This window comes from Melanotaenia boesemani, chromosome 18 (genome assembly GCF_017639745.1).
Source record: "Melanotaenia boesemani isolate fMelBoe1 chromosome 18, fMelBoe1.pri, whole genome shotgun sequence".
Taxonomy (NCBI): Eukaryota; Metazoa; Chordata; class Actinopteri; order Atheriniformes; family Melanotaeniidae; genus Melanotaenia; species Melanotaenia boesemani.
In genome coordinates, this window is record NC_055699.1 from 16721995 (window position 1) to 16743970 (window position 21976).

The 21976-nt window shown below is 38.1% G+C and overlaps 1 protein-coding gene across 8 annotated transcripts in view; it reads right to left on the reverse strand.

The window, feature by feature from the left end:
* Positions 1-21976, reverse strand: part of LOC121629120 (early endosome antigen 1-like) — a 118475-nt gene that overhangs the window by 45829 nt on the left and 50670 nt on the right. For 7 of the 8 annotated variants that reach the window (XM_041968675.1, XM_041968673.1, XM_041968681.1 and 4 more), the window contains 7 exons: positions 16105-16284; positions 7894-8061; positions 7686-7769; positions 7237-7395; positions 1464-1694; positions 1056-1286; positions 496-561 (listed from right to left, as the gene is read on the reverse strand). In XM_041968675.1, coding sequence (XP_041824609.1) covers positions 496-561; positions 1056-1286; positions 1464-1694; positions 7237-7395; positions 7686-7769; positions 7894-8061; positions 16105-16284 — 1119 coding nt within the window. The remainder of the gene's footprint in view (positions 1-495; positions 562-1055; positions 1287-1463; positions 1695-7236; positions 7396-7685; positions 7770-7893; positions 8062-16104; positions 16285-21976) is intronic. The other variant, XM_041968674.1, reaches the window with a different exon arrangement.

Genomic DNA, 21976 nt, shown 5'->3' on the forward strand with positions numbered 1-21976 from the left:
AGTAGACTTCTTTGTAGGAACGGGAAGAAATTTACTTGTCCTCTGCTGTTCATCTTTATGCTATAGGGAGATACTCCCTGATCAGAATGCAAATAGACCAGAAAGGAAGCAGAATTAAGATATCACACTCCCACTGTGTATGTTTTTTTCTATTAACACTAAAACATTAAACACTATAAATTTTACACTTAATTTTGTAATTGTCATAAATTATTAAAAGCATTTTTCTAAAATTTTTTTTTTTTTTTTTGTAAACTGGGAATATAGGCACTACTGATTTTAGGGTTAGTTGAGCCCAACAGTGACATGAGGTAGCGAATTAGCAGGACGTGAGTCTCCATAAGAACTCCTAACCTCTTGATAGGCGCCTCACAATCAAAGTCATTAGCCTGTGTAATAAAGGGCCTGAGATACAGCCATTCTTCAACAGCCTAACTCTTTTATAACCAACAGATTAAAGTTGATTGGATTAAAATGACATTCTGCCCGTCTGACCTTGGCGGCAGCAGTTAAGTTCATCCAAATTAAATTTCTCCGTAATAAAGATGATTCATTTGTTGCCTGACGTAGTAAATATAAAACAGAAAGAAAAAGGAGAAAAGATTAAGTGACACACACCAGTGCCCACATGCACATTTGTACACACATATAAAAATGCATGCAAAGACGCATACACACACAGAAAAATACTCAGGCATGCACTATGCACTCACACTGTACTGTTGGTACACATGCAAGAACGCAGAAACATTTATCTGAGTGAATCTACATTTATTGATACATTTAATACGCATGCTTTTTGAGAAAAAATTTTAAAAGTATGAATCCTTAAAAATATCTAAAATAGCAAAGGAAATCGCCTCTGAACTGTCTGTTTCACTTTACTTTCCACACAGCTTCATCTATTGCATCAAGTAAATACATTAAAGGAAAATGAGAGTGCAGGAAAACACTGCAAAAGGAATAACCCAAAAGCATAAACCTGAAAGAAAGTTAAACAATGAAGGCTTATGCATCCACACGTAGTGTAGCAACTAATGAATGTTTGTCCAAACCTGCTGTTTGAGTTTGTCGATCTGCTCCTGCAGGGATCCTGCAAGGCTCTTGAAGAGGTCCACTTTTTGCTGACTCTCTCTTAGTTCGTTCTGATTGGCCTGGAGATCATCCATCAACTGGTCAAGAACTTCCTGCGAGCTCTCCCACTGGCTCACCTTGAACTGGTACTGCGGCTCCAGCTCAGCTAGATCTTCTTTCACTAACTGAGTTGCTAATTGCGACTCTTTGAGCTACGAGTTAGATATATTGAATAAGCAAATTTTTAGATTTTAGACTGACTCAGGACTAAAGAGAGAAACTTGTAAGTTAAATCTAAATCTAATAGAATCAATTAGAAGGAACTAAGAAGGAGAAACTGCAATTTTTTATCAACTACATTATTCACATATCAGTCAACTCTCATCCACCTTTTCCTGTGAATATCGTAGTTCCTCTTCCAGGAGTTCCACCTGCCTTTGCACCTTATGCAATTTGTCTATTGCTGTAGTGTACTTTTGTTTGAAGATTGCTATGGTTTCTTTCTGCTCCTTGTTTTTTAAACTGGCCTCTTTCACCTCATCATTGGCTCTTTTCAACTGCTGACAAAGCAGGTCCATTTCAGTCTTCTGCTTCTTTACTTTCTCTCCAGATGCCTCAACCTAAAAGCAAAGATACACATAAGAAACACAAATGTTGATGATAACAAAAGTTACATTTAATTTCAAAAGCTAATATCTCACTGATTTAGTGATTAGTAATAGTAGTCTGTGTAACACAGTTTGATCTTGGAGTTGTGTGTTTTGTTGAACTATGTCCCAGGTTGACTTGTTTTGTGATGGCTTTGAAAAAGCCTCAGGTAGATTAATTTGGGTCTTTGTTGTAATTTGATTTTGTGAACAGCTTTAAGACTTAGGTTTGATTGTTAATAATGTTTTGTTACCATGGCGGCGCTCACTACGGTTACGGCAAACTGCTCTCCCAGCAAATGCCTTAAAAATGCCTTAAAAACAGAAATAAGTACATCTACAGCCACCACAAACTTCGTCATATAGAACAGGATGTCGAGCAAAAGGAAAAAAATATATGTTTTTTGACACACATAACATGCCGCCGAACATGGTATGAGCCCCTGGGTCTTCGTGGATCACCATGCCCACGGACAGGAGGGGAAGGTGGCGTCGAGAGAGAAAGCAGAAGTGGGGCTGCAGGGCCAGAGTGTTAGCCCAACTCCAGAGATAACCACACAAATCACTGCTTCCTAGCATTTTTCTCACTAATGCACAATCTCTCGCCAACAAGATGGATGATCTAAGCCTCCAGATAGCAACTAACAACACTGTTAATGACAGTTGCATCGTTTTAATCACAGAATCATAGCTTCACTCCTCATCCATTCCGGACTCTGCTATGGAGCTAGCCAGCTATAAAGCCTATCGACGGGACACAACCAAGGAATTCGGTAAGAGCAGAGGAGGGGATGTGTGCATGTACATAAAACAACAGCTGGTGTATTGACACAGTGATAGTGGACAATCACTGCTCCGCAAATCTGGCGTTTGTAACGGTTAAATGCAGGCCTGTGTATCTTCCGAGGGAGCTAACAGTGGTGTTTGTGACCGTTAGTTACGTTCCACCTGATGCAAATGCTAACGTGGCTAATTGACTATTATACAGTGGCATACACTGGACAAGGTATATTCCAACATAGGCTAGGCTATAAGACTAAACAGCTAGCACATCTTGGCCAGTCAGACCACATGTTCCTGCTTATGATCCCAGTATATGTCCCCCTCTGGAAAACTGCTCCCAAAACCAGAAAGACAGTAACAACTTGGCGTGATGATGCCTCTGAGCACCTGCAGGATTGCGTAGACAGAACTAACTGGGACAATTTTGAACACCAAGACCTGGGGGTGTCCACAGACAATGTCTTATGCTACATCAAAAACTGCATAGATAATGTCACAGTGGACAAGACCATCCAGGTGTACCCCAACAGGAAGCCCTGGATGACCCAGAAGGTACAGCAGCTGCCTAAAGAAAGGAACACTGCCTTCAAGCCAACCTGAAGAGAGGCATCAGAGAGGCCATGACAGACTACAGGAGGAGGATTGAGGAACACCTGGAGAGTAACAACAGCAGGCAGGAGCTGAATAACCTCTCTGGAGCCAACTACACCACACTCTGCGGTTCAAAGCAGCTTCAACCTCACATTAAAAGAGCATGACATGAGGTGCATGCCGCGGGCAGTCAACCCATGGAAGGCCACTGGACCTGATGGTGTCTCTGGACGGGTGCTGAGGGACTGTTCTGACCAGCTGGCTGGAGTTCTCACTAAGATCTTCAACCAGTCCCTGTCTCAGTCCATTGTCCCACCCTTCCTGAAGTACTCCACCATTGTCCCCCTGCATAAGAAGCAATACAACTCCAGCCTTAATAACTATTGGCCAGTAGCTCTCACTGCGGTAGTGATGAAATGCTTTGAGAAGCTGGTACGGGGTCACATCACCTCACTACTCCCCAAAAGTCTCGGCCAGTTTGCCTACAAACAGATCGATGGAGGATGCTGTAGCCACAACGTTCCTTCCCTCACTGGCCCACCTGGAGCAGCGGGGGAACTACACAGATGCTCTTTGTGGATTACAGTTCCCCGTTCAACACCTTCCTCCCTCACAAACTGGTGGGTAAACTTGGGGATCAACAGCTTCCTGTCACACCGCAGTCATTGCAATATCTATATTATATATTATATATTATATATTATATATTATATTCTGTATAGTTTTACTTTATTTTATCGTATTTTTACTGGAATTCCGCTTAAGTACTATACGTTGTATTTTATCTTATTTATTATGATTGTTGCAATTATTCTATTGATTATATTTTATTCTGTTTTGCACTTACTAGAGGGCTTTGTAATATTGTTGCACTTGTTGCAATAACAATAAAGTTCTATTATATCCTATTCTAATGGTATATTACTTTTGTTGGAATTTTTTGGATTTGAGTTTCTTTGTCGTTTGTTTTAAGATTGTGTTCTTTTACTTTTAGCCTCCTGTTTTTTGTTTTTTTCTCTTTTTTTTTTTTGTTTAATAAACCTTTTACCTTTACAATTTCATTTACTGTCTTTAATGCTAACCCTGCCTTCTCTAATTCAACAGCTGGCCAATAAAAACAAAACAAAAACAGCGCAACCTCTGAATCAGAAATAGCCTGGATATAAATACTCTAATTTAAACAGATATGCCTACAGTAGGAGTATCTTCGTATGATGCACATCAGTGAATTCATCAGGGGAACGTGGGGTTAGGGGGTGTCCTTGCCTAAGGACACTGTTAGCTGGTGCTACTTTGTCTGACTCTGTAATGTAGCCACACTTCCTTTATTTGAAAAAATAGCAGTGAAAATTAAAATGAACCAGAAAATAAATCTGGAAAAAGAAAAGAAAAGAAAAGAAAAGAAAAGAAAAGAAAAGAAAAGAAAAGAAAAGAAAAGAAAAGAAAAGAAAAGAAAATTCTCTTCTGGGTGGGAAAAAGTTAAAGTTAATAAAGTCATGTTTACACCACAAAATTATTCGCCTGATTCTCATGTCACAGACAAGTGTTGGAGGTCACAGTCAAATGGCCCAGATCCAAGACAGATTAGAAGCCATAAATCTCTATGTGTGAACACAACAAAAGTATGATTTGTGAGGCCTGCAGAGACATCCCAGTCGTTGACTAAATTCCTTGCTTGATATTCTGAGGTGGTCATGGCAGACGAATTGGTGATTGAGGCGCTACAGCAAACATCATCTCAAACGATGAGGTCATGGGACATGAGGTTAGGTATTAACCCAGAAAAGGAAATAAACATTAGACAAACATAGAGAAACACAGAGATCCTGGTGAATAAATTACAGTCTGCTCATGAAACTTAGCAGAATTCGGTAAATCTGGTCACTTTGATGGATGAGATATAACAAACTGGAGAGAAACCACATCTTATCCTCATCAACCAGGTGAGCAAAGCAGATTAAATCACCACAAGCTTCCACAAGTAACATTAATGAGGAGAAAGAGACTTGTCTGTATGATAGCGGGAACTGCTTGATAAAGATCAAACAGACAACTTAAGGGGCAAAGAATAGCAAATTAAACCTGTGTAATCCTCGCCCCCTGGTAGGTCTATATTCTGTCATGCAAACCTACTAGGACTGTAAAACTCAAGATGACAAGAAAAGCACATTGTATTGTGACAATTATACAACAAACCAGCAATGCTGGAAATCTTGTAGTGGGAACTTGCATTAATTAGTGAATAAAGTTGATGGACTGCGATGTAGCTGCAGAGTTTTGTTTGAGGGGTTGCCAAACTGTCTGCTGGCCAGGCTTTATGCAAATATGTTAAGATAGTGATGCTGATCAAAAACAGAAGAAAAGCTTAATGTTGCAGACAAAATGGGTGAAAAACAGCTTATAAATTAGCCTAAAGGAAAGGTATGAACCTTAAAATCCTAATTCCACTTTAAGAGGTATAATCATAATGAGGAAAACCATTTACTGTAAGCTGTAAATAGGGTTACCACTGACAAAGACCAGTGGAAAGCAATAATGTGTGCATAAATAATAAACTGTTAACAATCTTACAAACATAAATATTGGAAAAAAATACATCATGACGATCATAGTTTTCACATTGCTAAACAATCAAGTGAAACTTAACTGAGTGCAGTACATACGTCATGATTTAAATGTGCACATACAAGTTTCCCTAAAATTTTGTGGTATAATGTGTTGCTCCGCAGTAACCTCTGTCATAATGACTGAGGAACCAAGGAAGTGAAACCAGCCTTAATCCTGGCGTTACACTTGGAATCCTGCCGTAGCTCACCTCTCGAGGGGAGAGGTTGAGAAAGTTAAACCCACTCTAACACTCTGCTTGAGTTCATCCATGTTAATCCCGTTGTAATCTGGATCAGAACATGAGGGTTTACAACTAATGACAGGCAACTAGTTAGATTTCAGTGGTTCACCGCAGCTTGGTTTAACCAGGGATTAACTGGGCCTTAGGACTAACACTGGATAGAAGCTAGCATGACTGAGTAGGGAACTTGCTTGTGCAGAGGAAAATGAAAAGAGTGAGACACAACCCAGAGGGGAGGAGAACAGTCATTAATGTGATTTTCTACTTTAGAGAAAAACTGAACGACTGAGGCAGGTATTTGGTCATATGTGAGTGGACTGGTTAAAACCACTGACTCAGCCAGTGTGCACATGATTTTATCTGACTGATGTTAGTGAATGGTTATGAAACACACATATATAATGAAATTTTGCATCATATACAATTTTGGCTCTCTGTCATGGTATTTCTTTTCCTGTAAAGAATCCACTATGTTATATTGCAGCCACTAATGGTGCACTTAGCATCTCATATCTGTTAGTGAATGGCAGACCTTGTAACAAGGCTTAATCTGGACACTATGGCTTTCTTGTGACCGTAATTAGGAGCTTGTGCTTTGACGAAATAAACAACCCCGATTAAACATGATGAAAAACACATTTGACTCTCATGACCTGACAAACCTCATTTGGCCTGTCATTTGAGTGATCATGGCTGTCACATGACTACCCAAGATGACTTCAGTTAATAATATCTTTATTCTTATCTTAATCCCCTTGAGGAAATCTTTTGCTCTACTTTTTGTTTGTAGTCTGTTCATGTTTGGATCCAATTAGAAGTGAGAGGTTGACAAACAGAGTGGTCATCCTGTCTTGTTTAGTAATTCAGATGATGTAGACAGAGATATATGTAAGATGGCAACAGAATTAAGCTCGTGATTTAGCTCTAAGTTGCTAAAGGACAAGGTTTTCAGTGAATTAACACAGTAGAGGGTTTTTGCTATGGGATCGTGGTCAAGCTGACTGAGCTCCAAAAGCATGAAAGACTTCTCTATGTGACAATGTGTGTCTACTTAAACCATTCTTTAGCTTTATGGCCTCTAAACTCGAAAAATTCACCCTACCATGCCAATCTCAGACTTGTTCTACTTCAGTCAGCTGCTACTAGCTGGGTGGTAGTTCCAATCTAACTCACAACTTCAGTTTTGTGAGCTTGTTTTACCACTTCCAGGTTAGAGTTCGACTTAATCATAGTTTCCACTAAAGATATTACCTGTTGAGGAAAGGAGTAAAATGAGCAAACGTTCTTTATTACCTGTTCCTGACTAACAAAGAGCCGATCATGTAGCTGCTGCTGTTCTTTGTCCTTTTGGTTCCTAAGGCATTTGACCTTTTCACTTAACTGATGGGCCTTTTCCTCGTGTGCGTTGACTTTGCAGTTTAAGTTTCTGACCTCTTCCTCCAGCGCTGTCACCTATGCAAGGAAAAGAAATTTGAAGATGAAGAGGATGAGAAAACCTTATGATGCACACACAAACAGAATTAGTCAGACTTCATTTTCTCAGTTTAGTTCGGGAAAATCTAGGCACTGCAAACATTAATGAGTCACAATTTCTTGTTCTCGAGTTCACATTTCAACAAGAATTTGAGTACGATGCTATGTTTCCCGCTGCTTTAACAAAGTTGTCTGGGAGCAAACAGTGGGGGACGGTTGCTGGTTTGGGTGCTTCCTTGACATAAATAGATTTGAAAAGACCACCACACCTGTTTCTGTGTCTCTTGATGCTTTTGTTCATCTGTCTTCATTTCACTTCTAAGCTGAATTATAAACTGATCTCTGCTGCGAACCTAAACCCCAAGAAAAGACACTAAAAAAACATTCAAACAAGCCACATGAATAGGTATTTTAGCACATTTACACATTTTTGACAACTGCAATGTCACATGCACACAGAGAGAGACAGACATGGACCTCCAGGTGGGAGGTGTGCAGTTTTTCTCGACACAAAGCCAACTCAGCCTCCAGTTTCTCTTTGATCTGGTTGAGATGGACACACTCTCTGCTTTGGTCCTCTGTTTTTGCTCTCAGCTCATCCTTCTCGTCGTGCAGTTTTGCCAAACTCTCCTTTCTTCGAAGTAACTGTTTAATCAAAATAGGTAAATCAGACATTCTGTGCTCCAAAATCAAAGTATGTTAACATCCACACTTTAAATATCACCTTAAAAGAGGAAAGGAATAAAATAATGATAACTCCAGAACTCAAATGTTCACTCAAACTTATCTGATTTTTTTTTACAAATAAATATTTCAGTATCAATTCTATAAACTGAAATAATTTTAATACGAGTCACAAGCAATAAAAAAAATCTTTTTGGTAAAGAATGGAGCTACTTTTTGTGTGTGTGTGTTTTTTTAACCTCTTTCTGACTATCTAAATGCTGCTTTTTACTTTCTGTGAGCTGCATCAGCAACACACACATCTTCATCTCCCTCCGTTGTAACTGTATGATGAAAACACTATTGTCCCTATTGAAGAACACTGGGTAAAGTTTATTGTGTTAAAACTGACATTTCTTTGATTCATTGGCAACACTAACTGTTTCTCAGTAAACAGAGGAGCCCTACTCACTGTTTACAGAACTTAAGATGACATATTGTGGTCTGGTTTTCATATATAGGTTTAAGGTAATGGTGGTGGTGGGTGGATGTCAGCACACAACAGAGAAACTGTTGGCTATTCTACTCTTGAGCGTACAGCAGGTCTAACAATTGCTTGTGTTTTCCTGTTTCCTTGGTGACCCTCCCTAATTACCCACTTCAGCTGTATGCCAAATAAGTGCGAGTGTGTTTCGACGTGCATGTCTGCACATGCTTTCATGTGGGTGTGATTCCTCGCAAGTTTGCCCAGGGAAATGTTTAGGACTTTTTTTTATCTCCTTGGTCTGTGTTAACTGAGTCTGCATCTTGTCAGGGTCTCTCTCAGTTTGAGGTCAGTGAAAATGGCAAGGTTTGAGTTTGGAGCCAACTAAGTCTCTAATGTATTTTGGGATATTTTCATCTGGGCTTATGTTTCTATAACGTTTCAAAGAAGTTCAGGCATTTTTTTTTTTAACCTCTCAGTGGTTGAAATATGAATCAGATTATCTTCACAAAGACAGACCACGTCTGGGAATCAGGGTTCAAGGCCAGTGGATTGCTGTCAAGTATATTACCAGTCAACAATTTAGACATTCATACCAGTTCTGAGTTGTATTGATACAGATGCTCAGATGCAGATCATTAAAAGTGAATAATAATAATAATAAAGAACCTACTTTTTAAAATCAAATTGTATTATATTTGAACATGCTTTATGAAAAGAAGTTTGCACTACATTTGCAACACTTCTTCGTGCCAAATAGAGTCAAATACCCCTCTTTCGTCACCTCTCCCCCCACCTCCTGTCAAGTTCTGCATGATCCAGGGATTGTTTTGAGCAGAGCTGAGGGCTCGTTTGTAACTGTCCAGGGGGATTGATGGAGTTAACTTGGCATTTTGACCTCTCACCTCTGGCTGTCGGCAACCAGGCACGCTTAACACAGTAAATATGAGCTACGGCAAAAAGAGAAAAAAAAAAGGAAAACACTGCAAATACTGCCATCCATGTAGCTAAAGCACACATGAGCATTCATCTAAACAGTACGATCCATATAAACAGGTAGTGCTTTGGACAGACATAATACAGGTTGTGTTTTGCATTCCACAGACATCAGATAAATAATATACTCTCACACACACAGAAAACATTTTTTTTTAAATGACCAAAGCTTTTTATTGATGTTAAAATTGCATGTCATTCAGCCTAACCCTGTGCAAATACAGCATCAACTTCCAGCCAATTTTTTTTTTTAAATCTTAGCTTGATTTATCTTTGAGTGTGTGTGCATGAATTCCCAATGTGAGCATGTGATAGGCAGAATGGATGTTGATAAACACCAGAGGATGTCGTGTCAAAACAGACAACTTGTCAAAACGACATGCTAACTAGGTCAATCAAAAAGTTTAAGGAGAAACTTTGGAGTGGAGCTTTGGTTTATGCATATCTCTGTGTGGATGTCTATGCGTTTGTGATAAGCTCCTCAACGAATCTGCGGGAGGGGACCTCCAATATCGAAGGTATTTTTAAATCAATGAGCTCTTAAGTGTATCTCAGTCTCAATGTGTTCACACAGAACGAACCCACACAACACTGCGTAGATAGAATCCCAACTGACAGGCAATGACAAGATAAAGAGACAGAGAAAAAAAGGGGGGACAGGACGACAGGAGAGGGAAAATAATATTTGAGCAGCTGGGGGTGGGGTGTTGTGAAGGAGGTGGGGTGGGAGGGGAGTAAATGAAAGGCAGAAGTGGAAAGGCAAAAGAAAAAAGAAGAAGAAGAAGAAGAAATGAGCAATATGTGAAATCATCAAAGAAAGTGAGTGGAGGGAAAACTCAGTAAGCTACTCTGATGGTTGTTGAGCATCATGTTCAGGAATCAATGTGTCTCCATGTCCAGCAAAGAAGGCTTGAAGAAGGCATCCTTTCTCAACTCTGCCTACTTTCAACTGTGCCACTCTTTGTCTCTTAATATTTACACTGTAATTTACTTTAACCCTCTTGCCCTTCTGAAAATATTCATTTAACCCTTAAAACTATAACATAAGAATTTTTTTTGCAATTTCTGGGCCGTCTTTTTTTTTTTTTTTTAATGTGTGCATGTATTTTATGCATGTAGAAAGTCAACCGTTTTAAGCACGGTCAACATAAAGCAATTATGTTTTTTTCAGAACAGCTTCAGTTGTCAGATTATCGGGGCTAAAATTATGTCAAATTTTGAGATCTATAACGAGTCTGAGGCTTTATAATCTGGAGCTGAGAAATGCAAGATGATGTTTCTTTTCTGACATTATTTCTAAAAACAGCAATAATGATTGTGTCTTGTTCGTTACTGTTGACAGGCTCACTAATCCTCCTGTGTCCGTAACCCCAAACGTTCTATCCAACCAGGGCTGTAGTGAGTTTGCTTCTTTCTTTACTGACAAAATTTAGAAAGTCAGGGAGTCAGTCAGTGCTTCCATGCCAGGGGCAGGACATATGTCCGTTTCCACTCAGAGATATGAACACCATGACACGCTTTTCTTCAATCAGTCCTAAAAACCTGGATGAGATCTTTGGCCATCTGAAAACCACCACTTGCTGTCTTGACGCCCTGCCAACCAGTTTTTTTTAAGAATGTTTCAGGATGCATGGCCTTAGAAATCTTACAGATTGTAAACATATCTCTGCTTTTCAGGTGTCTTCCCACAGACTCTAAAAACAGCCGTCATTAAGCCACTACGGAAAAGAAAAACTTAAGAAATGAGCAGCTACAGGCCGATATCAAACCTCCCTTTTCTTAGTAAGATTATAGAAAAAGCTGCTTTTCAACACCTGCACTATTTCCTGACACTAAATAACTATTTTAATGTCTACCAGTCAGGTTTTCAGCCACGCCACAGCACTGAGACTGCTCTAGTTAAGGTCTTTAATGACATCCGCCTGAGCACAGATAGCGGAAACATTTCACTTACTGCTAGATCTCGGTGCTGCATTTGACACGGTCGACTATAACATCTTACTAGACCAGCTGAAAAACTCAGATGGACTTTCTGGCACTGCAATTAATTGGTCTGAGTCATATTTAAAAGACATTGTGCCTATAGGTAACTATAAATCTTAGTGAACCAAAATAACCTGTGGAGTTCCCCAAACCTCCATTCTAGGGCCACTGCTGTTCAACATCTACATGCTGCCACTCGCTCAATTTATGAAAAACAACAAAATGTTTCCACAGCTATGCTGATGACACACAAATGTACATAGCTATTTCACCAGGAGACTACAGTCGGATCCAAACTCTGATCAACTGCATCAATCAAATTAAAGACTGAGTGTGCCAGAACTCCCATTAGTTTAATGAATAATGGATGAATTAATGAAGAAAAAACTGAAATAATAGTTTTTGGAGCCAAGGAAGAAAGATTAAGTCAGTACTCAGCCTCAAACATCTAAGTTCAAAACTAACAGCCAAGCCAGAAATCTGGAAGAAGTCATGGACACAAGTCAGCCTATTATCACTTAAAGAACATACTGAGGATTAAAGGACTGATGCCTCAGCAGCATTTAGAAAAACTTGTCCATGCATTTATCTTCAGTAGACTGGACTACTGTAATGCCATCCTCACAGATCTCCCTAAAAAGTCCATCAGACAGCTGCAGTTAGTCCAGAATGCTGCTGCTCGAGTGCTCACTAAGACCAAGAAAGTGGATCATATAACTCCAGTCCTCAGATCTTTACACTGGCTTCCTGTCTGTCAACGAATTTACTTAAAAATCCTGCTGTTAATTTACAAAGCACAGAGTGGTTTAGGACCAAAATGCATTCAGGATCTCCTGGTTCATTATGAACCAACCAGATCCCTCAGGTCATCAGGGTCAAATCTACTGTCTGTTCCCAGAGTCGGAACTAAACGTGGAGAAGCAGTTTTATCAATAGATATAAGGCCAATCAAAAAAAAAAAAAAAAAATCATAATTTATTACTAACAGTACTTTGTAGATATAAAACAGATTAACAATGACCACGTTTTGGCTTTCAGGCCAAAAAATAAGTAAAAAAAATTACAAAATTTTCTTAACAGTTTATCCTCAATGTATTATTATTATTATTTGTTGTTGTTTACAGTTATTTATGCTAGTACCACTGGTACCACTTTGTTTCAAAAATGTTTTCTTGACTTTATTCCAGCCATAGAAGACCATTATTGTTGTTTTTTTTAGACACACATATAACTTTCTGCTCACTTGTTGATCTTTAGCTGCTCCTAATTGAACATTTCTGTCAATTTAACCTAACTAGTTGGTGGGATGTGACTTCATCACAATACCCTGGTGAAAAGTGACTTTTTTAATTCCAAAAATAATATTTATATATATATATATATTTTATCACTCATTTAGAATTTACCATAAAGAGTCTCAGAATAAACACTGTATGTTACATCTGGATTTTAAACCTCCTGGATGGGATATAAATGCCTGGAAAGATCACCTAAAGGGTAAGCTATTGATCACAATTTACCACACAGAGTACCACTCCTGAGAAATTGTAGACAATAAAAGCGACGGCACTCGGGGGCATCGGCGATCTTGCAGAGATTTTAGAGGTTAAAGTTGTTTATCCAATGTGCTTAAAAGAAAAAAAATATACTGAATCACACTGATACAAAATTAGCGTAAAATGTAAGAAAATTTGTATTTGGCTGATTATTTCTTTGTTCTAACATGCTTCTTGGGAATAAATCTTACACTCTTAGAAATTCTGTTTATTTCCCTTTAGGTGCCTCATTTGTAAAAAAAAAAAAAAAAAAAAAATTACAAAATTTGTAAATAAAAAAAAAAAGTTTTTATATTGTTGCCTCTTGTAAAGCACTTTGTGATTTTATGTCAAGATGTGCTATATAAATAACGTTTTACATACTTTCTTGTAAGGAAAGTGCATTTGTGGAAAGAGCTGAATATGTGGGTTGCACAGATGGAAAAATGAACAAACCACCTCTTCCAGTGCTATAAAAGCTTATTCTACTACTGACTCTTGTTATGCCAAAGGGCAATTTTAAGCAGGTGTTTCTCAAAACTAAGTTGTAGTTCCAGAGACAGGTTGCAAAGTGTATGTCTCAAGAAGATGGCGCCACAAGAGGACAGTTTCTTCACCCAGCTCTTAGGAGCTGTAGACAGTCTTCTACAGATTTGTGGTCAAGGTTTGCGAGACGACAGAGCTGTAGACAGTCTTCTACAGATTTGTGGTCAAGGTTTGCGAGACGATATGGCCATGCACTCTATCCAAACAATCTGGAACAGACTGTCCACAGCCAATTTCCAGACTCAGGGATGCCAAGAGGTCTTCCATGACTGCCCTTTAACATCAGGCTTGTTTGCACTGGTCGCAACATGTGCACTGGAACCTGGATATATGGAGGAACGTTATGTTCACCAATGAGTCCAAATTTAGCCAACAATTGGATCGTAGGATGAAGGGCAATATTTCTGAAACAAAGCATCATGTGATGTTTAATTGCTTTTACAAATTCCAAAGTTTAGGACAACTCTGGAACATTACAGCACTTCAACCTCATATTAAAATAACAGCAACATGTGTTTATTCACATGATGATCATGATGAGCATGAGTTAATAAAATGAGAAGAACCAAAGATAGAATATATATACTGTATATACACAGGAACTCAAAGTTTAATAAGCAGGGTCAGAAATTAAATAGATTAAAATTGACTTAATGCTTGAAAATGTGCCTCTTACTGTTATGAGAAAAAAAAAAATTAAACTTCTGCATCTATCTAATGAATTTCTTGTGCGAGTTAGCTGGGTAGTCAAAATCAGAGCTGGTTAATTCACTTTTCCAATCAAGAGAGTCATCAATTTAAAATAGCAAAAATAAAACATACAAGATTTCAGTGGGTTCTAAAATTAATGCCTTGTGGGGAGAATTATCTAATCTCCACAGAAAGCCAAACTACGTCTCCATCCCTCTCAGCAAAACAAAAAAAGAGTCAGAACACAAAAAGAAGTGAATTAGCAGAGTACATATAAGTTGAAGGAGAGCGTGTTGACGGTATTTATTCAGCTGGGCTAATGTTAGGACTTTTAAAGCTGGAGAGGAGAATAACTTACATAAAAAGTTCTGTTTCATTTACACTCAAGAGGGTGCAGACTCACTCACTCTCCTCTGGACTCATCTACTACCACTGTCCACATAATGACGGTGTGTAGGCAAAGCTGTAAGTGCATGTGGGTCTGTGTGGGTGTGTGTGAGAGAGGCCTTGTAATAGATTAGAGGGGGAAAAAAAGCAGTTTTCGTGCATTAAGCAAGTCCAGATGTGAAGCAAAAACCAGACCTCTGGACAGAATGTAATGATACATCGTTGACATAGCAAATCAAACCATAACACACAACCTCACACACATATGAAATACAGGAAAGGCAAACTGAAAACTATTCATATGTAAGAAAACACACATTTAACAAAGATAACATGGAGATATGTATGTTATTATGCCTTCATTGTAATCTATAACTGCAAATATTTACTGTCATTGTGACTGAAAATATATTTGTTCACTCCTTCAGAAAAGATTATGAGAAGTTTTAATTAAAATGTTTCTTTTACCAAAGTCCATTTAATGAGAAATAAAATGATAAAGAATCTGGTTCTTTTAAATGTTCACTTTATAAAGTGGGTAATTGTTATAATAACAGCTTCAATATTAGACAGCAAGATTACTGGCCTTAACCCTCACACTAATATTACAGTAAAAATAAGAGTATTGTCAGTGAAGAGGCTTGCCAGTGAAAAGGACTGAATGTTGTGTGCTGCTTCCCTTTTTACTAATACAAGCCCTTGAAATTTACCAATGGTTTAGGGAAAAGTATCTTTCCAAGCTGGTTAATTGAAGGTTAAATTCAAACCACTAAGCACTAACATATGCTTTACTTGTATTGCAAAAAGAGCAGAGAACGAAAATATCTAAAAAGTAATGTAACATGTGACCATGTGGTTTCTGCTTTTTACTCTTGTCTATGCTGCTAAAATGTCATTTAAGGAAGACCTGTCATTTTTTTTCTCCAAGCCTGTCTTCCTAAGTGTGTGTTTGAGGTTTTTTACTAAGACTCAAAATATCAGATTATCCAGTTTTATCTAACATCTTATTATGAGCACCATTGTAGAAAGAGACAATGCCAGTCACAGTGAATCCCACATTTAAAAATTTCACATTTAAATCAGTCCATCACCTGTGTAACCCCTCTTATCGGCTCAACTGTAGGAAAAGACAAAGCATAATAAATAAAGAGAAGATTATATTAAATCTCAAATCCTGTAGATATTGTGTACTTTTAGATGAAGTTTTGTCTTACACAACGTGGCCCACTTAGCTAGAAAATGCTTCTTGACCTGTTGAGCTAGCAATTCTCTGTGATTCAAGGTCACACCAGAAAGTCAAATGAACTAGCTCATAGTAATTGTTATAACACAACTCTGACATCAGCAAGGAAAAATTTATGAGAATTCATAATTTAATATTTGAGTGAATAAGGGAGCAGTTACCTTTTTTTCAGTGAAGTGACGTATATGTGTTTGCTCCTGCTGCAGACGCTCCACCTCTTTACTGGCATTGTGCAGCTGCTCCTGGATCTTCTGTCTTTGCTGTCTGTCTGTGTTCTGACTGGTTCTGGTCTGATCCAGGGTCTTGCTGATATTGTTCAAAATGCATTCACTTGTTTGTAACTGTGGGGATTGTAGGGACAAAAAGAAGGGCAAAAAAAGTTGAAGAATACACTTGAGATTTGGCAGACAAGCAGACGACAGCTGTGAAGAGCTGCAGAGGCGAGGCACGCATCTAGAAGGATGGGTAACCCATTACAGCTAGATAAAAAAAAAGACAAGGAGGAGATCAAAGTAAAACTTAGAGATGTTTTCCTCTGCTTTGTATCCATGGCAGTGAAAGGGAACACCATAAAGGCTTTGTGGAAGGCTAGGAAACCCTACTGTTACAGCTTTGACTCTAGACCAATAAAGCTGCTTGGCCAACAGAAAGTTGAAAGACACCAACTTTAGAGGACAGCTTTTGGAAGAGGAGGAATGACTACTAGTCCTTTTTCTATCTGTTACCCATCAGAGAGCAAAGAAAATGTGCTTTTCTAAAAGATATAACAAATCACAACATCAGTTTGTAATCTCAACATTTGAACTCGGGCCCTTGCATGCTCAACATATGAACATGTAATGAATTCTCATTTAATAGTTGGGTCAATTGCTCACTTGAGTCTTTACTATATTCCTGTGTCTCAGTGCTTCTTCGTCATAAAACCACTTCACATTTTTTCAATCCTCCCATCCAGAGTGTTATTGGATTAGGACTATACACACTGTCCAAAGGTTGAAGCCCAAAAGAATCACATACACAGCAAATCACAGACTGAGAGTAAGATCTCTGCTGATAAATATAACCCCATTCATAATTGGTTAAAAGTGATGATTGAGTTCTGATTATTTTGCTTTAACAGAGTTTTTTAAAAACCATTGTTTGATTTGTGGCTAGGACACGACGTCTTTGTAATATAAACATCATGGCTGGTAATTTAATACACATATGGTGTTGGAACTGAGATAAAACAGAGCTCTTTCAAATCATCATTTACATATATGGCACTGCAAGTCTTCAAAGTGTACCCCAAAACATTAGTAACAGGAGGAAATGCAAGCATAGTGTTAAATTGATCACATTTAACCTAATACAACTGTGATGTGAAATAGGGAAACTGGAGATTTAGTTAGTGCTGGAAAAGCAAGGACTTAAAGATAGCTTCAAAGAGTGTGTTGCTTTTATGTTAAGCTAAATGTATTTCGTGTTGCTAGCTGACAGGCATCCACGCTGCTATAACATTTAGCAGCTGACAAATGACTTAGTTTGGTCAAGGACACAGTAAATGGGTTAATTTAAGCCTAAAACACATCACTGCCACGCGCCACTCTGATATACCTGGAGGGGTTAGAGGAGGAGGAAGAAAAGGAGCGAGAAAGAAAAGCAGAGGGGTTGAGGCAGAGGGAGGTAGAGAATAATAAGAAAGAGAGAGAGTGAGGACAATGAGAGAAAGCTAAAGGCCATTCCATTCATCATGCATACGACTCTTTAATGTTCACATTCATTACCACTGGCTCTCATTGGGCCAAGAATGAAGCTGGACGAAGGAGATGTGAGAAGAAAACTAGAAAAAAAAGACATTAAAAAAACTGATTTGTAAAATAAAAAAAGAATAGAAAAAGAAAAAAAAAATCTAAACAATATATTATTCTCATAATAGCTAATTGATATTTACATAAACATTGGTTCTTTATTGTAAGACTAGCCAATCCTCAGTGGAGCTAAGATGGTGGCAATGAGTTATTAAATATGGAGAGAGGGCAAGGGAGGGAAGTTGAGGAGGAGGGGAAGAAGGACAGATGATTAACTGTGAAGGAAGTAAAAAATGAAGAGAATTCCCCAATGTACCACGCTGGATTTGATTTAGAGAACGCTGCCCAATTCTGTTCCTTATTTAAGAAGAACTCTCTTCTTCTGTGTCAGTGTGTGTGTGAGAGAAAAAAGTATGTGTGCTGCCTTTCCTGCTATGCGATGTGTTCAGGCTTTCTTTGAGCTTTGTGTTGCCTTGGACCAGCTGTTGAGTTTCTCCTTCATAGCCAATGTTCATGAGGGTCCTGTGTGGCTCGCAAACCAAGCGAATGCTGATCCAGCTGGTTCACATGATCCTCATTCACTTTCATCTAACACATAAATGCAGTTGGACAGTCTGCACCACATGAGCATACATAAAATCAAGCATTAAAACAACATAATCTGGAGATATAGTTTATGTTTTTAGTGTATGATGCCACTGCACGTTGTAGCTTTGACCTACAGTCACTGGCCAATGCTAAAGGGAGAAATAAAAGATAAAAGTATGCTAGGAGCAACCTTTTATCTATACTAGATTGTTTTTCCATTTGTTCCACACTATGCTTACAATGTCCTGAATGTACATAAAACAGGTAAACATGGAACGGAAACATAATAAATAACGTTTTCTGTAGCAATCCATGTCTGTAAATTGTAAGCTGGCAATGTATTCTTATTATTATGCTATGTGTCAGGTATTATTCATGTGACATCACATGAATTGTGTGATTACATTATTTAAATAGTTTCACCTTCTCTTTTGTTGTCGACATTTTCTTTTCTTGTAACCACCCTCATTCTTCACAACTTTTAAAGAAAAAATCACCTCTGTTGATATTTTGCTCCTCATTTAGCTGCACTTTATTCAGGCAAGCAGACAGAAGCACATAAACGGCACCATGCACACATAAAAAAAAAAAGTAAGCATGCAGCAAGTGGATGCATGACACATTAAGGAATAGTTTGTGAAATGTAGTGGTAGCACTGCAAGGACAAATAACCAAAATGGCTTGCTTCATTCATCACCTGCCAAACTGGCCTGTAAGTTTTCATTTAATTTACCTTAAAATTTATAAATTTAAAACAACCAAAATCTACTTTAACCAGTATTTGGTGGTTTGGCTGATGTTAACTTAGAGCCCTGACCCCAACCCTATACTTTTACTCAACTTAACTTTAAGAATTCACACACGAGATGACTATAAAAATGAGGAATCACAATAAAAGGGAAGTAGTATGGCACTAGAAAATGTCGAATACAACAAGACTTGAACCAGTAATCTCATAAATGAGCATCCCAGAATGAGTGACTTCTGCCATCCCCTCCTTTATCTTTCAATTTTCATTGATTTTTTTTTATTTCCTGTCATTTAAACAGATATTTTATCAGTTATTATAAGTAACCTATAATTTTTATGAAATAGCAATAAACCTGATGATGAAGTCAATATTAGAAAAAAAGTTACATTTTAACCTTTCAAATGGTTTTAACTCAATAATTCTAGTTCTTTTCAGACAGTAAGAAAGAAAATGTTTTAGTCTACAGATTAATTTTCCAGAAAAACTGCAGGTTGTATGGAATGAAATAAAAATGTAGTAATTGTACAATTTGTGAGTCTTTATTGTTATGATTGTGTCACATTTTGAACTGAAGGGCAATTTAACTATTTGACATTCTTTCATGAGACTGAGTTAAAATAAGAGAAATTCTTATCCCTGTGTGCATTTCTATACTTAATAATTAATTGTGGTTGCCTCCAGTTGAGCTCCTGACATCATCCTTTTTTTTGTTCCACACATCAAAAATTCTTGAATGGTGTAAGCATAACTTCAAATAAAAACCTCACTGTATTTTTCAATCATCACTATTCTCCAGCTTTTTGTTTAGAAATATGTTCAGACATCCAATAAGCATTAAGACCACACAAAAGGACTACTGGTGTGTAACCATAAAAATATTTGAGTAATTACCGGGGGGGCGGGGGGGGATTATTAATTTCAAAGGAAGCAAACAGTGGTTAAACTCCTCACAAGTTGCATAAAAATAATTGTGTGTGGGCCTGCAAATCAGAACCAAATCAAAGTCTCTTTTTATTAGTATTGTGTTAAATTAACTCTGTGTTAGATTAGTAAGGAGGCTCCACAGAGAGCCAATAAACAAACAAACACAAATTTGCAAACACATTTATTCATACCACAAAAACATGCATCATTTCAGTTACCTTCTGATCTCTCTCAAGCTCTTTTGTGACATCTAAAATCAGTTCAAGATTTGTGTCTTTGGACCCAACAACACACTTACGTTTCCACACAAAGCTCCTAAAATATACAGTAAATCATCCAACTCAGTGTTACAGTTAAAGGTCATCTTATATGTGGTTAAATTATGTGCACCATTGCTAATGGATGGTAACAATTATAAGCAATGGGTCTGTCATTTCTACACTACTGAATTAAAATGACTCTTTTATCTGGATATTATACAAATGTTAGTGTGACTATTGGGAAATAAAAAAAGTTTGAACAAAACTAAGACAATAATGTGTGAACTTTAGTGTTTCAGCACTGTTCAAGTTTAGCACTTTCACAAGAAGGCAAATATTCATCTTCTTTATGTTAATCTTTCTATGGTACAAAAGGGATTTCAGATTAACTATGAACACGAAGGAAAAGAGCACATTTTTCTATACATTTTAAATACTATCACCACTGATGTAAAAGCAGGGAAGTCCTAAATTTCTGACAGTAACAGTTTTACTGAACTTATAGCAAGAATTCACGATTTAATTTCCTTTCATTCATTAAAGTCATTTTTCATTTGCATCGAACATTAAATAGTCAATTATTGCTATAATTCTTTATTTTGCATATGAATTATTCTTTACAGGCAGTAAGTCAGGCCACTTTCTAGAGAGGGTTGAACTGGTTGCAACTGGCACTGATTCTGTTCATAACTTTTATGGACAGAATTTCTAGGTGCAGTCGTGGTGTTGAGGGGGTCCAGTTTGGTGAACTCAGAACTGGGCCTCTGCCTTTTGCAGATGATGTGGTTCTGTTTGTTTCAACAGATTTTGATCTTCAACTGTCACTAGTAGTTTGCAGCTGAATGTGAAGTGGCTGGGAGGAGGATCGGCACAACCAAATCTGTAACCATGTTCCTGAGCCAAAAAGGGTGGAGTGTCCTCTCTTGGTTGGGAATGATCCCTGCTCCATGTGGAGGAGTTAAAAAAAAAACTCATGGAATTGTTCATTAGGCAGACCGATTGGCGTGGCTCCCACTGTAAAGCAGTGTCTGCATCAGTCTGCTGTGGTGAAGAAGGAGCTGAGCTGAAAGGCAAAGCTCTCAACTTATAAGTCGATCTAAGTTCCTACCCTCACCTGTGGACACGAGCTGTGGCCAAAAGAGCAAAATTGCAGATACAAGTAGCCAAAATGAGTTTCATCCATAGAGTGTCTGACCTCTCCTTTAAAGAGAAAAACTCAGTTGTCTGGGAGGAGCTCAGGGTCTAGAGCTGCTTCCCCATTTCATATTAAGATGAGTCAGATGAAGTGGCTTAGACATCTGGTTAGGAAGTCTCCTGGACACCTCCCTGGTTAGGTGTTCCAGGCACGTCTGCTGGAAGGAGGCCCCAGGGAAGACCCAGGACATGGATAGATGGATGGATGGATGCAGAACTTGAGTTACACAGGAACTTTGGGGGGAGCCTTGGTGCGCACTGGACATGAGTCTTGTGTACTTATATTATTCATATTTAATAGTGCACAGCAGTGTGGTCAAAAACAGGATTACTGCCAAAATCATTTTATTACTACTGTTTGTAGCTGATACAATCATAAATATCTCATATAGGGATGGAAAGTTAGTCATGTGGCTAAAAAAATGTCATGTGACAGCTGGCTATCACACAAGATGACAGGAATTATGAGTGAAGTGAGCAAATGTTTAAAACTGTGGATACAGCAGATTTGAAACCTGGATCAGGT